General features: G+C 45.6%; 1 protein-coding gene across 2 annotated transcripts in view; it reads left to right on the forward strand.

Annotated features, from left to right (window-relative positions):
• The window catches only part of Esr2 (estrogen receptor 2), a 48,633-nt gene that overhangs the window by 731 nt on the left and 33,323 nt on the right, over positions 1-14,579 (forward strand). For both annotated transcript variants that reach the window (XM_075947447.1, XM_075947446.1), the window contains exons 2-3: positions 5,940-6,392; positions 8,394-8,566. In XM_075947447.1, coding sequence (XP_075803562.1) covers positions 5,974-6,392; positions 8,394-8,566 — 592 coding nt within the window. In that variant the 5' untranslated portion in view covers positions 5,940-5,973. The remainder of the gene's footprint in view (positions 1-5,939; positions 6,393-8,393; positions 8,567-14,579) is intronic.

Genomic DNA, 14,579 nt, shown 5'->3' on the forward strand with positions numbered 1-14,579 from the left:
TTCACGGTTACCTCTGGTGACTGTTTCAGAGCAGAAGTGGGAAATTAGGTCAAGCGAATATTGTTTTTGTGTGTGGAAAACAAAACTTTGAATTTGAGTGGAGCTCTATTCAGAAAGTGAGCTTGATGATTTTTCTTTTTCTTTTTCTTTTCTTTTTTTTTTTTGGTTTTTCAAGACAGGGTTTCTCTGTGGCTTTGGAGCCTGTCCTGGAACCAGCTCTGTAGACCAAGATGGTCTCAAACTCACAGAGATCCGTTAATGATTTTTCTTATATTTCAGAAGACAGACTGGTGTGGCACGCAGCACAACCGGGACGGAGTTTTGTTTTATTTCAAGTGGTCTTTGTGTGTGTGTGTGTGTGTGTGTGTGTGTGTGTGTGTGTGTGTGTGTGTGAGCATTTCACTTGAAATTTCATTTTTGCTGTAATGATCCTCTCTCTCTGTGTAAATGCTATTTGAAAAGTGAACGGGAAGATTAGCTGACCTATGGGGACAACGAAAAGTGTGACAGAAACTCTAAACACTTTCTTTCCCAAGAAAGCCCACGGAGTGGTTCTCAACCTGGGATCGTGACCCCTGGACAAACCTCTGTCCCCCAAGATATTTGCATTGCGATTCATAACTTTGGCAAAATTACAGTTATGAAGTAGCCTTTTATGTGGTATAATTTTATGGTTGGGGATTCCCCACAACATGAGGAACTGTATTAAAGGGTCACAGCACCGGGAAGGTTGAGAACCACTGCCCTTACCGGCATTCTGTCGGAAGGAAAAGATCGCTAAGTGTTAAAGAAGAAACTTAAGGGCTCCGTTTTATGTTCAGAAGTTTTCTAGATGAATCTGAGATTCTTGTTTCAAAAGCCGTGTTAGAAGTCACACTTTAAGCCTTACTCAAGATGTGTGTTTGAAATAAACAAGAAGCACATATACGACTGCTTCAAGGTGAGCTCAAATGGATCTACTCAGATTTGACATTTCTCAGAACGTATTCTTCATATAAAAAGATAAAGCTTAGTACTAAATTCAACCTATCAAATACAAAATTATCCTTTAATAAACATTATGTACCTTGAGGAGACTAAAACACTGTAATTCTACCGGCAATGCCTTAAAATATATTTCATGATAAAATGTTAATTGATGCTCCAAGTCATCTTATGCAATGTATTAGAAAGTGATTACATAAAATCCTGAGGCAATCATTTGCTGGTAAGTTTTTGTTGATTGTATGCAAAGCCCTTGAAAACTAAATATTTAGATATTAGATTTCATAATTCAGTGTTTATTACATTGTAATAGACACTCGAAAAATTATGCTTATTACAGTATTATTTACAGACAGTTGAATTTAAGCTTTCTAAAAAATACCACTCTAAGAATTTTGACATGGAAGGTTTAGCTTTTTCTCATTTTGGAAGATACACATATTGTTTTAAAGAGTAAGTCAATTATTAGTGGTCAGTTATTTTAGAGTAAATGTTCTTTGTTCCTAATATGAAATTGTTTGAGGGCCTTAATATTTTGCTTTGGAAAAGATACATATGAAGGTAGTAATTGCTAAACAGAAACACACGAGAATGCTTGATGCTTAAAAGATACACCTAAAGGAATGTGGCTCAGTTGGTGAACTTGCCTCAAATGCACAAAGCCCTGGCCTCCATCCACAGCATCACACGAATCAGGCGTGGCGGTCCTTATCTATTATTCTACAACTCAGAATATAGAAGCAGGAAGATCAGGGAGTTTAAGGATGCCCTTGGCTACATAGCAATTTTTAAGCCAACCTGGGTTACATGAGATCTTGTCTTAGAGAAGAAAGGAGTAAGAAGAGAAATGCATTTGTTTATATGTATTTTTCTTGTCTGTGAAATTCTCTCTGGTGAGTATAAACTGGAATGTTTGAATAGAATGCTTGGGGAGGGGGCGAGTGGACAGGTGGAGGAAGATGACCGTGACCTGTCCAAGTTATCCATACCTGCAGGCCCAGGATGCCTCGCTCAGGGGAGGTGACATTTTGTCAACACACACACAGCAGACAGGCTCCTAGCAGCCCTGCTGTCTGGGTGGCTTGTAGTGGTGGGCTTCTGTCAAACATGGGTTTAAAAAGTAAAATTCAGAAGCAAGTTTTCATGGTCAGAAATCACTCGGTCTTCAGTGTCTGGGAATCCTGACCAACGTGAGAGGCGTGCCCAGTGGCACGCCAGCGGGCTGGTATCAGCCTCCGATACCTCGCAGAATGCTTTTAGCACATGCCACTTCCTTTCTCCCTCAGAGCACCGTGAAAAGGGGCATCCCACAGTGCTTCTCATCTCTGATGAAAAGGATATGAAAGTTCAAGGAGTTTATGTGGTTTGTCTAGGAGCTGGTGTTTAGGCAGAGCGGAGGCTGGGAACCAGTGTTGTGTTCTGTCCACTGGGCCAGGATACACATGATTACATATAGGCTGGCTGGTGATTGCTTCTCTCCTTTTGCTGGATTTGTAAGTCTCTCTGCTCTTCGTGGAATGCCGTGTTATTTCCGGGCCAACCTTTTTCTTCTCCGTAAAACCATTGTCAAAGATCTCCTGGGTGAATTGGGAGTATGGGGGTCATGAGTGAGGGCAGAAGAGGAAGGGGAGAGAAGGAGGGGAGTGGAGAAAAACGTAGAGCTCAATTAAAAAAAAATCCACTGTCAGTATTGGGGTTTTAAAAAGATATTTATTTTTTTTAGGTTGAGATCCATAATGTGTTTCCCAGTTAGTACTTTAGCACGCCATGCATAACCCCGAGTGTACAAAAGCTTCTCCGAGGCTGTGATTTAGGAAGAAAAGCTCTGTTATTAGTGATTGTGGTACTAGTTATCCAAGATGCGACATGAATCTGGACATATCGAAAGCTGTTCAGCCAAAGGCCAAGCCTGGTTCTGACAGCTCCCTCCCACGGGGGCTGGGGCTTGGTAGAAAAACTGCGGAAATCGACCGGTGATATCGCTAGCCTATGAGATCCCTGTTTTCTAGGTGATCTTGGCACTTGCCTTTCCGTGGTGTGTGCCTGACCTGAGGCTGGGAGAAGGGACGATGGGATCAGTTCTGTGTTGTTTTTAAATTCTGTGTTCACTGACCAGCTGAACAAGGGAAAGCATTTTTTTCAGGTTCATGTCTTTCCCTGGGACTGTTGGTTATTTTCTGTGTATATGTATGTGTGTGTGTGTACATATGTGCACACGTATGTGTATATACACACATGTGCCAGCCAGAGGGTAACCTCAGGTGCTGCTCTTCTTCAGGCATCGTCCATTTTGAAAAAAAACCAATTTAAATTATTATTTAAATATTTTAAGATGGGTGTAGTGGTATACACCTTTAAACTAGCACTCAGGAGGCAGAGGCAAGTGCATCTCTGTGAGTTCGAGGCTAGCCTGGTCTATAGAGCGAGTTCCAAGACAGGTTCCAAAGCTACACAGAGAAACTCTGTCTCAAAAAACAAAATTAAAAAAAAATATTTTATTATTTATGTTTAGGGGTATGTGTGTGTACATATATGTGCATAAGCATGTGGTACCTGTGGAAGCCTGAAGAAGGTGTCAGGTCCTCTGGAGCTGGAGTGAGTAACTTGATGCGGGCACTGGGAACTGAATTTCGGTCCTCTGAAAGAACTTTGTAGAGATTCTTTCGGCCACTTAGCACTGAGGGAGAGTACACACATTGGAGAATATCCAGCTCTGAGGGAGTTTAGAGCTTGCTGGACAGGGTGAGGTTTGGCCATCGACTCACAGACATCCCCCCCTCTGTTTATTGAGAGCCCAGCCTCACGCTGGCAAGTAGCAGTGGGAGTCACGTTTACTACAGCAGCTCTGGGAAGTGGCTGAGCCCACTCTCCAAAGTCCATGCAAGTGACAGCCAATTGCTGTATGTGCTCCCAGAAGGCCCAGGTGGCCACGGTTGAGGTGCATAGGAGGGGGCATAGGAGGGTCAAAGGCGGGGCATAGGAGGAGCATAGTCGGGACATAGGCGGAGCATAGGCAGGGTATAGGAAAGGCATAGGCAGAGCATAGGTGGGGCAAAGGCAGGGCAAAGGCGGGGTACAGGAGGGGCATAGGAGGGACAGAGGTGGGGCATAGGAGGAGCATTGGCAGTTCATAGGCGGAGCATAGGAGGGGCAAAGGCAGGGCATAGGAGGAGCATAGGCATGTCATAGGCGGAGCATAGGAGGGGCAAAGGCGGGGCATAGGCGGAGCATAGGCACGTCATAGGCGGAGCACAGGAGGGGCAAAGGCGGGGCATAGGAGGAGCATAGGCGGGTCACAGGCGGAGCATAGGCAGGTCATAGGCGGAGCATAGGTGGGGCAAAGGCGGGGCATAGGAGGGACAGAGGTGGGGCATAGGAGGGGCATAGGAGGGACAGAGGCGGGGCATAGGAGGGACAGAGGCGGGGCATAGGAGGGACAGAGGCGGGGCATAGGAGGGACAGAGGCGGGTCATAGGCGGAGCATAGGAGGGGCAGAGGCGGAGCACAGGAGGGGCAAAGGCGGGGCATAGGAGGGACAGAGGTGGGGCATAGGAGGGGCAAAGGCGGGGCATAGGAGGGGCAAAGGCGGGGCATAGGAGGGGCATAGGAGGGACAGAGGTGGGGCATAGGAGGAGCAGGGTTTAAAGGATCTAGGTTGCTGATTAAGCCATCGGTCCCCTCTAAAATGCAGTTCAGTGGTTGGTGGCCAGAAACCAAGCCATGCAAACAAAGTGGGAGTCTGGGTTCCCTCAAGGGCAGAAGGCCTTCAGAGCAGGTAAGTTGTCAGGGTGACGAGGCTTGTGCAATGGGTGATTCTGTAGAGTTCAATCTTTGGGTCATAGTCCAGAGGGATGCCTGTGAAAAGGCCATTGCCATGCGGACCGCAAGGCTGCCAAGAGATTTCATTCTGGACCTTTGGCTGGGCCAAGCTCCACCCTGGATTCTCACATTCATACTGCCTGCCATGGCCAGCATTTGCAGCAAGCCTTTGTCCCACGGTGTCTCTATTGCACCCTCTACTGAGCTTGCTTTGGTCTTAATAGAAATTCTGTTCTTTTTTTCTTTTTTTATGTAAATCCTATATTGAAGGGTGCTTTTAAAGTTTAGAGGCAATAGACTGACAAAATCCTATGTGTGTGTTAGAGAGAGAGACAAATGAGAGACGGCGAAAGAGTGGCCGCTGTGGTATGTGTTCGCCTCCGTAGGTCAGCTTTCAGGCAATCTCACTTTCCACCCTGGGTTCTGGGGTTGAACTCCCATCAGCAGGCTTGAGCAGCAAACACTTTTGCCCACTGCGTCATTTTGCCCTGTTTTTTCTTTTTCCGAGCTATAGTATCATATAACCCATGTTGATCTTGAACTCCTGACAAGAGGATGACCTTGCACTTCCGATCCTTCTGCCTCCACCTCCTGAATACTGGGTTTACAAAGGTCTTCCACCATCCCTGGTTTATGCAATGCTAGGGATCAAAGTCAAGGCCTCCTGTCCTGTGTGCGAGCTCGGCAAGTATTCTACCAATTACGCTATATTTCCATTTCCACTTTCTTTTCTTTCTGTTTTTTAAAAAAGATTTATTTATTTATTACATATACAGTGTTCTGCCTGTAGGCCAGAAGAGGGCACCAGATCTCATTACAGATGGTTGTGAGCCACCTTTGTGGTTGCTGGGAATTGAGCTCAGGACCTCCGGAAGAAGAGCCAGTGTTCTTAACCTCTGAGCCATCTCTCCAGCCCTTTTCTCTTTTCTCTTCTCCTCTTTTCTTTTCTTCTCTTCTGTTTTGAGACTGTGTCTCACTCTGTAGCTCAGGCAGTCCTGGAACTAGAAATCCTCCTGCCTCAGCCTCCTTGAGTGCTGGAGCTTGTAGGTAAGCACCATTGCCTCTAGCTAAAATGAATATTTCTCAGTTACTCTTGTAGGGTGAACTGACTAAACATTGTTTGCTTTCCTTTGCAGCCATTACACCTGCCCCTGAGTCTCTGAGAACACAATGTCCGTCTGTACACCTTCCCACAAGGACTCTTCTCAGCTGCTACCTGCTCAAGACATGGATATCAAAAACTCACCTTCGAGCCTTAATTCCCCTCCTTCCTACAACTGTAGCCAGTCCATCCTACCACTGGAGCATGGCCCCATCTATATCCCTTCCTCCTACGTAGAGAGCCGCCACGAATACTCAGCGATGGCATTCTATAGTCCGGCGGTAGTAAATTACAGTGTTCCCAGCAGCGCCAATAGCCTGGAAGGCGGGCCTGTTCGACAGACCGCAAGCCCAAATGTGCTGTGGCCAACTTCTGGACACCTCTCTCCTTTAGCGACCCATTGCCAGTCATCGCTTCTGTATGCAGAACCTCAAAAGAGTCCTTGGTATGAAGCAAGATCACTAGAACACACCTTACCTGTGAACAGGTAAAGCCCTGTCTTCATCTAAGTCATGGATGATGGCATGATCTTCACGTCCCAGTTTAGTAAGAAGGACATGTGGTAGACAGAGTCTTTATTTTGTCACTTGCTTAGGATACCAGAGACATATTGCTCTGTTCTATTCTGATAGTCTAGTTCTTATGAAAAAGTTGTGCTTATGGATGGGTATTTCGAGAAAGTACGTTGTAATGCATGTTCTCTTTATGTAGCAATCATCACGCTTATGCCAGTTGGGTTTTGGTGAAGGTGTTGGGTTTTAAATGTTTGTTCGTTTGTTTGTTTGTTTCTTTTGTTTGTTTGTTTGTTTATTTCTTACAGCCAGATTAGAGTCTTACTGTAAAATGATGGGTAACTCACTGTTGATGGCAAATTGTTTCCAGGATGAAAGTAACCATGGTAGCCCTACAACTTCCACGACGTAGCCACTCAGAGCCAGGAAAGATAACGGGACAAGGCTTTAGTGATGAGCCCAGGTGGCGCTTTCTAAGGACCAAGGAGGAACTCACTGTAGGAGCCTAGCAAACATTTCCGAAGTTAAAACAAGTTGATCCCCAAATGCATGGCCAAGTGACAGATTACTTCTGTCTATTTTGTAAGATTTTTGGTGCTAGCAATGACTGTGGAGGGAGAGAATGGTATATGAATAAGTGGCAGGAAGAATGGATTTCTGGAAGAAGAGCACTGAGTTATGGCACACCAACTAGTAAGTGCATTGCTTGCAGGGTGTGGTAGCACACTCCTTTGATCCCAGCATTCGGGAGGTAGAGACAGATGGATCTCAAAGTTTGGGGCCAGCCAGGTCTACATAGTGGGTTCCAGGACAGCCAGGCCTGCTTAGAGAGATCCTGTCTCAAAAAAAAAAAAACCAAAACAAATAAGAAGAGCATTACTTTCAGACATTATCATAACACTTAGAGGAAATAGGAGCTGGAGCGTCCATCTCAGTGCTAGGGGGTGGCTTTAATTTTCATGAGGCTCTGGGTCCACCCCAAGAACCCAAACCCAGCACCTCTGAGCCCCAAACCAAATCAAAACAGCCTTTGAGAAAATATTACACAGTAATTAAATTTTTCTTCTTAATCTTTTTATTTATTGGTAAGATAAATATAAAAACTGTGGGTCACATCTTATGATTAATACTTTTCACTTACTTATCATTTAAAGGATGACATTTTCATAACCTCTCAAATTCTCATTAAAGTCCTGCTAATATTTAGACAAACTTACCATCAGGAAGGTTTCTGTCATTTCTAAATTAGTCACACCTCTACTATCTCCCTTCCCAGAAGAAACATGTGACAAAATCAGTAACTAGGGGGCGGGTACCACTGTCCCTGATGCTCCTCTGAGGAGCACTTCCTCCTTACAACTACTGAGCTGCCATCTCTCTTAGCCTCCTGAGGACCTGTGCACACTGCCAACGCCCTCAAATGCCAGTCAGCCCCAACACTGGGCTCTCTGTGGTCTGATGACAGGTTTCTGGAAGGCAAAGAGATTACATTTGGCAAAGTTCATGTTATCTGTCCGTCTGTCCGCCCGCCCATCCATCTATCCATCCACTCATCCATCCATCCATCCATCCATCCTTCCATCCATCCTTCCATCCATCCTTCCATCCATCATCCATCCATCCATCATCCATCCATCCATCCATCATCCATCCATCCATCCATCCATCATCCATCCATCCATCATCCATCCATCCATCCATCATCCATCCATCCATCCATCATCCATCCATCCATCATCCATCCATCCATCCATCATCCATCCATCCATCCATCATCCATCCATCCATCCATCCATCCATCCATCATCCATCCATCATCCATCCATCCATCATCCATCCATCCATCCATCATCCATCCATCATCCATCCATCCATCCATCCATCCATCCATCCATCCATCCATCCATCCATCTCTGGAAAGCTCTTGTTCTCTCTTTCGTGTCCTTTTACGATGTCTGTTTTCTCTCCTCCCCCAGAGAGACACTGAAAAGGAAGCTGAGCGGGGGCAGTTATGCCAACCCTGTTACGAGTCCGAACTCAAAGAGGGATGCTCACTTCTGCGCGGTCTGCAGCGATTATGCATCTGGGTATCACTATGGCGTCTGGTCGTGCGAAGGATGTAAGGCGTTTTTTAAAAGAAGCATTCAAGGTACAAGACCGTGACACACCACCACTTCAGATTTCACATGTTGGCCGGCAAGCCACTTTGCAGAGATGACCTGATAGAAGTGTCACTGTTGGCCTGGCTGGTTCACTTCATGAACTTGAGCAGCTCAGACGAATATACATGTTAGGGAGTGTGTTGAGTGGGGGTGTATGGGTCCTCGGATTGCATGTTTTATAGGGGTCAGTTTGTCCTTACATTACCTAACTGAGGAATGGGGGTGTTTAGAAAAGGAGGAACGATATCTATTTACAACCTTTTAAAGATACTGCTTTGGAGAAAAAAAAAACTGGGCTCACCAGGAGCTCTGAAGTCTGTCTGCCTGTCTTTGTTTTTTCCTAGGTTTAATATAAGGCATGCTTATGGCATGATGGTAGGTTGGCTCCTGAAGGAAAGAGAATAAATATAATTTATGGGAATGGTCAGGAATGGGGAATTAGCTGTAGCCTGAGAAGAGAGCCGTCCTTAGACTTGCGGCATGGCCTTTGCAACCCCTAGTTTTTAGTCTGGCACTAGAGTGTCTCCATGACCTTCACTGGAGTCCTTGCTGGCAGTTGTTTACTTGGTGCATACTTGTTCATGATGCCTTTCTGCTAAAGCATCTTTTTATTGTGTGTGTGTGTGTGTGTTGGGGGAGCGCATACATATGAAGATAAAGTGCCGGAGTCATTTCTGACCTTCCAATATGTGAGTCTTGGGACTCAAACTTAGGTCATAACACTTGGCAGTAAGTGTCTTTACACATAAAGCCTGCGAGTTTTTTCTTTGCTTGTTTGTTTAATAGCATTTTTAATACCCTTGAAGCTGTGTGCACCTGGCTTCGAGGCTGCTCAGTCTTTGCTGTTTCTCCCTCGTTAGTCACCTCTCCTTCCAGCCCTGATTTACTGAAGTCACTTAGTTTTAAAGATATTTGTTTTAGAATATTATTTTAAGGTGTGCTACTTTTGTTTATGCTCTGGAACTTTTGTTTAATGATGCAAAGATGCATTTGATTAAATAAGATTCACCTGCAGTTAGGAGGCTGCGTCAGCAACTAGCTGACGAGAAGTGGTAGGGAGGAGCCAGGTGGAGAAGGGTTTATAAGGAGGGGCGAGGAAAAGCACGAGGACTTCGAGGACTTCGTGGGAGACGGGAGGAGGTGAGCTGCTTGCTATTCAGTCTCTCTGGGAAGCAGGGTTCTACCTCCTTTAGTCTTTGAATCTTGAGTTCTTTAGCGGGACAGAGATTTAGATACCTTCTCTTAGTAACTTTGAAAGAGTTGGTGCCTGAGGGAACAGAATTTCCTCAAGGCTGTGTGGCCCTTGCTGCTGAACCACTGCTGGTAGCGGCCAAGTTGCAGCTGCTGACTTGGATAGCCGCAGCTTAAAAGGCAGCAACCGTTAAAAAAGAGGACAACAGATATTTATTTTTTTATGTGTGTGGAAGGGTGCATGTGCATGGAGGAGTGCATGCATACATATGTGCATGCGTGTGGAAGGATGCATGCGCATAGAGGAGTGCATGCATACATATGTGCGTGCGTGTGGAAGGATGCATGCGCATAGAGGAGTGCATGCATACATATGTGCATGTGTGTGGAAGGATGCATGTGCATGGAGGAATGCATGTATACATATGTGCGTGCATGTGGAAGGATGCATGTGCATGGAGGAGTGCATGCATACATATGTGCATGTGTGTGGAAGGATGCATGTGCACGGAGGAGTGCATGTGCATGGAGGAGTGCATGCATACATATGTGCATGTGTGTGGAAGGATGCATGTGCATGGAGGAATGCATGTATACATATGTGCGTGCATGTGGAAGGATGCATGTGCATGGAGGAGTGCATGTATACATATGTGCATGTGTGTGGGAGGATGCATGTGCATGGAGGAGTGCATGTATACATATGTGCATGCATGTGGAAGGATGCATGTGCATGGAGGAGTGCGTGCATACATATGTGCATGCATGTGGAAGGATGCATGTGCATAGAGGAGTGCATGCATACATATGTGCATGCGTATGGAAGGGTGCATGTGCATGGAGGAGTGCATGTGGATGGAGGAGTGCATGCATACATATGTGCATGGAGGAGTGCATGTATATATGTGCATGTGTGTGGAAGGACACACATGTACATGTATGTGTGGTGGAATACATGTACATGTGTGCTGCATCTGTGTGTAGTGTTATGTGTATGTAGGAGCTCATATGCATATATATGGAGCCCACAGATAGATATGAGATATTTTCTCAATATTTTTAAAATACTGTTTTACTTTATAAATATGAAGGTTTAGCCTGCACGTTTGTCTGTGTCTCTATGTGCCTGGTATCCAGGAGGCCAAAGGCGGGCATCAGATTCCTTGGAAACAGAATTCCAGCACGTTGTGAGCTCTCATACAGGTGCTGGGAATTGAATGAGTCCTCTGTAAGAGCAGCAAGCGCCCTTAACCACTGATCCGTCTGCCCAGCTGTCTTTGTTTTTTTGAGCAATGTCTGTCACTGAATCTGGAGTGTGTTGGGGGCAAGCTCTCAGAGTCCTGCTGTGTCTGCCTCTGGACGCTGGGATTGCAGGCATGGAACACCCAGGTGCTGGGGAAGTCTGTATCCGAGTTCGTGTGCATTTGACTCACAGGCATCTCCCAGCCCTAGTCACTTTCTTCTTGGCTTCTTTCTGTTCTGTCCACTCTGTCCTCTCCCTTACAGCTTCCTCTCAGGCGATCCTTTTGAGTTTCTCTCCTACCCACAGTGCAGTACCCAATTCTCAGCAAATTAATACCAACATGGGGGTTATTAGTGTGAAAGTGACAAGTTATCTTGTCCACTGGTAATTCTAGATTAATAGGGCATTTTACCAGGAGCAGAGAAACACCAGTAATACCCAAAGGCTGGGGACTGGCATGAGGTGAGGAGCCATCTCTCTATGTGTCCCTGACGTGTACCCTCCTGTTTGTCCCGGTGTTGCCACCACCCTATTTTCAGAGGAAATAGACGTATTTGTGGAGAATGGTAGTGGTGGAATACATTCATTAAGTATTTTTATTTGTGGTCAGTGCAGCAGTAGACCAGAAAGCCAGATCTAGTTCCCTCTATATAGTCAGAGCAATTCAGATTTCTGAAATTCAGATTTGAAAGGTTTTTGTTTGCTTGCTTGTTTTCAGTTGGGTTGACAATGTAGTTCAGGCTAGCTAGAACTCTGCATAGCCCAAGCTAGTCTCAAACTAACAAAAATATTCCCTGGGGCTGGAGAGATAGCTCAGTGATTTAAGAGCACTGGCTGCTCTTCCAAAGAACCTGGGTTCAATTCCTAACACCACGTGGTAGCTCTCAACCATCTGTGGCACCAGTCCCAGAAGATCTGATGTCCTCTTCTGGTCTCCATGGGTCCTGCACATATAGAGTAGACAGACATACATGCAGGCAACACACCCATAGGCATAAAAAACTTTTAAAGGTATTCGTTATTATTATTGTGTGTGTGTGTGATGTCTGCACGTGTGCGGGGGAGGAGTGAATGTAACGGTCCGAGTGTACAGGTCAGAGGCAAACTCACGTCTCCAGGTGAAACGGCAATAATTTTAACCAGCTGAGCCATCTTGCCGGCTCCACCTGATGGATGATAAGGTCCATCACTGAAGTTAGACCTCACTAATTTGATTAGACTTACCCGTCCACCGAGCTCCAGGGATCTTCCCATGTCTTCCTCCCCAGATGGGGTTATAGAGATCAGCACCCTGCCTTGCTTTTCACATAGATACTGGGGACTCGAACTCAGCTTTTGAAGCCATATCTTTCCCGGCTGAGCCACCCTTTTGGCCCTTGAGTCCTGTATCTTGCTGAGGCTCCAGAATCGCTTCTTGAGAACTTTCGACCTATTCCAAGCAGCTATGTCCTTTAAAAGGAAACTGTCCTCATTTGCTGTGTAGGAAATACATGGCATCTTGGAATATCTGTGGACCTTGAGAATTTAGCTGCCAATAAAATTTCCTCTTGTTAGTCTTTTCTGTCTCATCAGCCAGGATTGCCACATTCTAAGCATGCAGAAAGGAAAATTCGTGACCAAACAATTGTTTAAGGCCCAGACAACCCTTTCACTGTACTCTTTGTATCTTTGGCATAAGTAGTTTGCAATAATTGAAAATTGCAGCTTAGTTTCTTAAAATGGTCTCAGATAGGCCAGGCTGTTCTACCAGTAACTTCAAAGGTTGATTGCATTTAACTTTAGCTATTATTTTTATGTTTGAGATAAGGTCCCAGGTAGCCTAGGCTGACCTTGAACCCATTATTTAGCCAAGACTGAACCCAGGGCTGCTTCATGTATACAAGGCAAGCCCTCTACCAACTATGCTATGCCTCTCACAGCACAGCTTTTAGCCCTTCACACGCTTTCATTTTCATAGTTTTTCAGCTTTCCTTGCCCGCTTGTTTGGTAAACTGCTTGCCCAGGTCTTAGTGCCCTGGCGGCTGTGTGGCACTGGGCATCCCATCGGTAGTGGCCTCGCTTACCTTGTCACATAATGGGCTGCCAGGCACCAAATACTGCATTCCTCTCCTGGGCTATGGAGCACAGAGAAGGAGTCATGGAGGGAGGCTACTTGTCACTTCTGGTCCAAATTAAGACATAGTTTTGCTTGTTTGTTTTTGTTTTTTGAGACAGGGTTTTGGCTAGCCTGGAATGCACTCTGTAGGCCAGGTTAGCCTCAAACTCACAGAGAGCCACCTGCCTCTGCCTCCCAAGTACTGGGATTAAAGGTGTGTGCCACTGCCACCAGGCGGCCTACCTTAGTTTAAAAAGCTTTTTCTTTTAATTCTACTTCCTATTGGCATTCTTGCAAGAAACATTAGTGGAGCCGTGGATTAGGTTGTGTGCCACGGAGGAAGACAAGGCAATGGATCTTGCTCACTGCTGGAGAGCAGCAGCTTCTTGAAAGATGAGTTTGTAAAAAGGATTGGGCTCATACCGTATATTCCTAGAGCTTCATGTTTGTGTGTGTGTTCGGGTATATGTGCATATGTGTGAGTGCGTGCACACGCCCATCTGGACGTCAGACGCTGACATTGGGTGTCTCTCTCAATTGCCCTCCATCTCATCTCATTTTTGGAGTCGGGGTTTCTTACTGAGCCAGTTGCCACCCAGAGAGCTACAGAGGTCCCTCCTGTCCCCGGTGCTGGTGTTATAGGTATGTCCCTGGCTTTTCCATTGGTGCTGGGGATCAAACTTGGGTCTCTCGTGCTGTGCGACTAAGCCATCTTAAGCTTGTCCTTACGCTGACTGACCGAGCCCTAGCCCCAGCCCTGTGTTCTTGTTTGCATCATTTGGTTGGCAAGCGTTTCTCTGTTGTTGACGTTCTAAAAGCCATTCTCACAACTGTTACCATTCAGCCTTATAGATTATTTGCTTTATCTTCACTGTTGAAGATATTATCGGTTATTTTTATTGTCTCAAATAATGTTATGATTTGTATTCGTTTATAAAACATTGAGAAAATGTGTTCTTTTGGATGTAGTCTTAGAAAAGACGGGTAAGGTCAGAGTGTCATGTCAATATTTAAAGACCTCGCCCACTCTTTTTCCTTTTTGGTCACCATCTCATGTAGCCCAGGCTGGCCTCACACTTGTGTGGATAGCCTTAAACTCCTGAACCTCCTGCTTCTGCCTCACAGGTGCCTGGATTGCATATATGAACAACCTTAACTGGTTTAATATTTAAAATCCTTGATAGTTTTTATTAACTGTTTCTCAGAAAGGCACAAAAATGATTTTTCAGCTAATAAAATGTGGATGAGCTTTGCTGTTTTGTTTTGAGGCGGGGGTCTCTGCTAGCCAAGGCTGACTCTGAGCGCATGAGCTTGAATTTCTTGATCCTCCAGTCACCGGTTCTCACAGTGTGGCGTGTGCAATCACGTCCCCGTTTGTGCAGTGCTGAGAAGGGAGCCCACGGCCTTGGATGGGAGGCAGGGACTCTTAACAAATGATCCTCCCCAATCCCCCCTCCCCACAGCTTTGTTT

Source organism: Microtus pennsylvanicus, chromosome 14 (genome assembly GCF_037038515.1).
Source record: "Microtus pennsylvanicus isolate mMicPen1 chromosome 14, mMicPen1.hap1, whole genome shotgun sequence".
Taxonomy (NCBI): Eukaryota; Metazoa; Chordata; class Mammalia; order Rodentia; family Cricetidae; genus Microtus; species Microtus pennsylvanicus.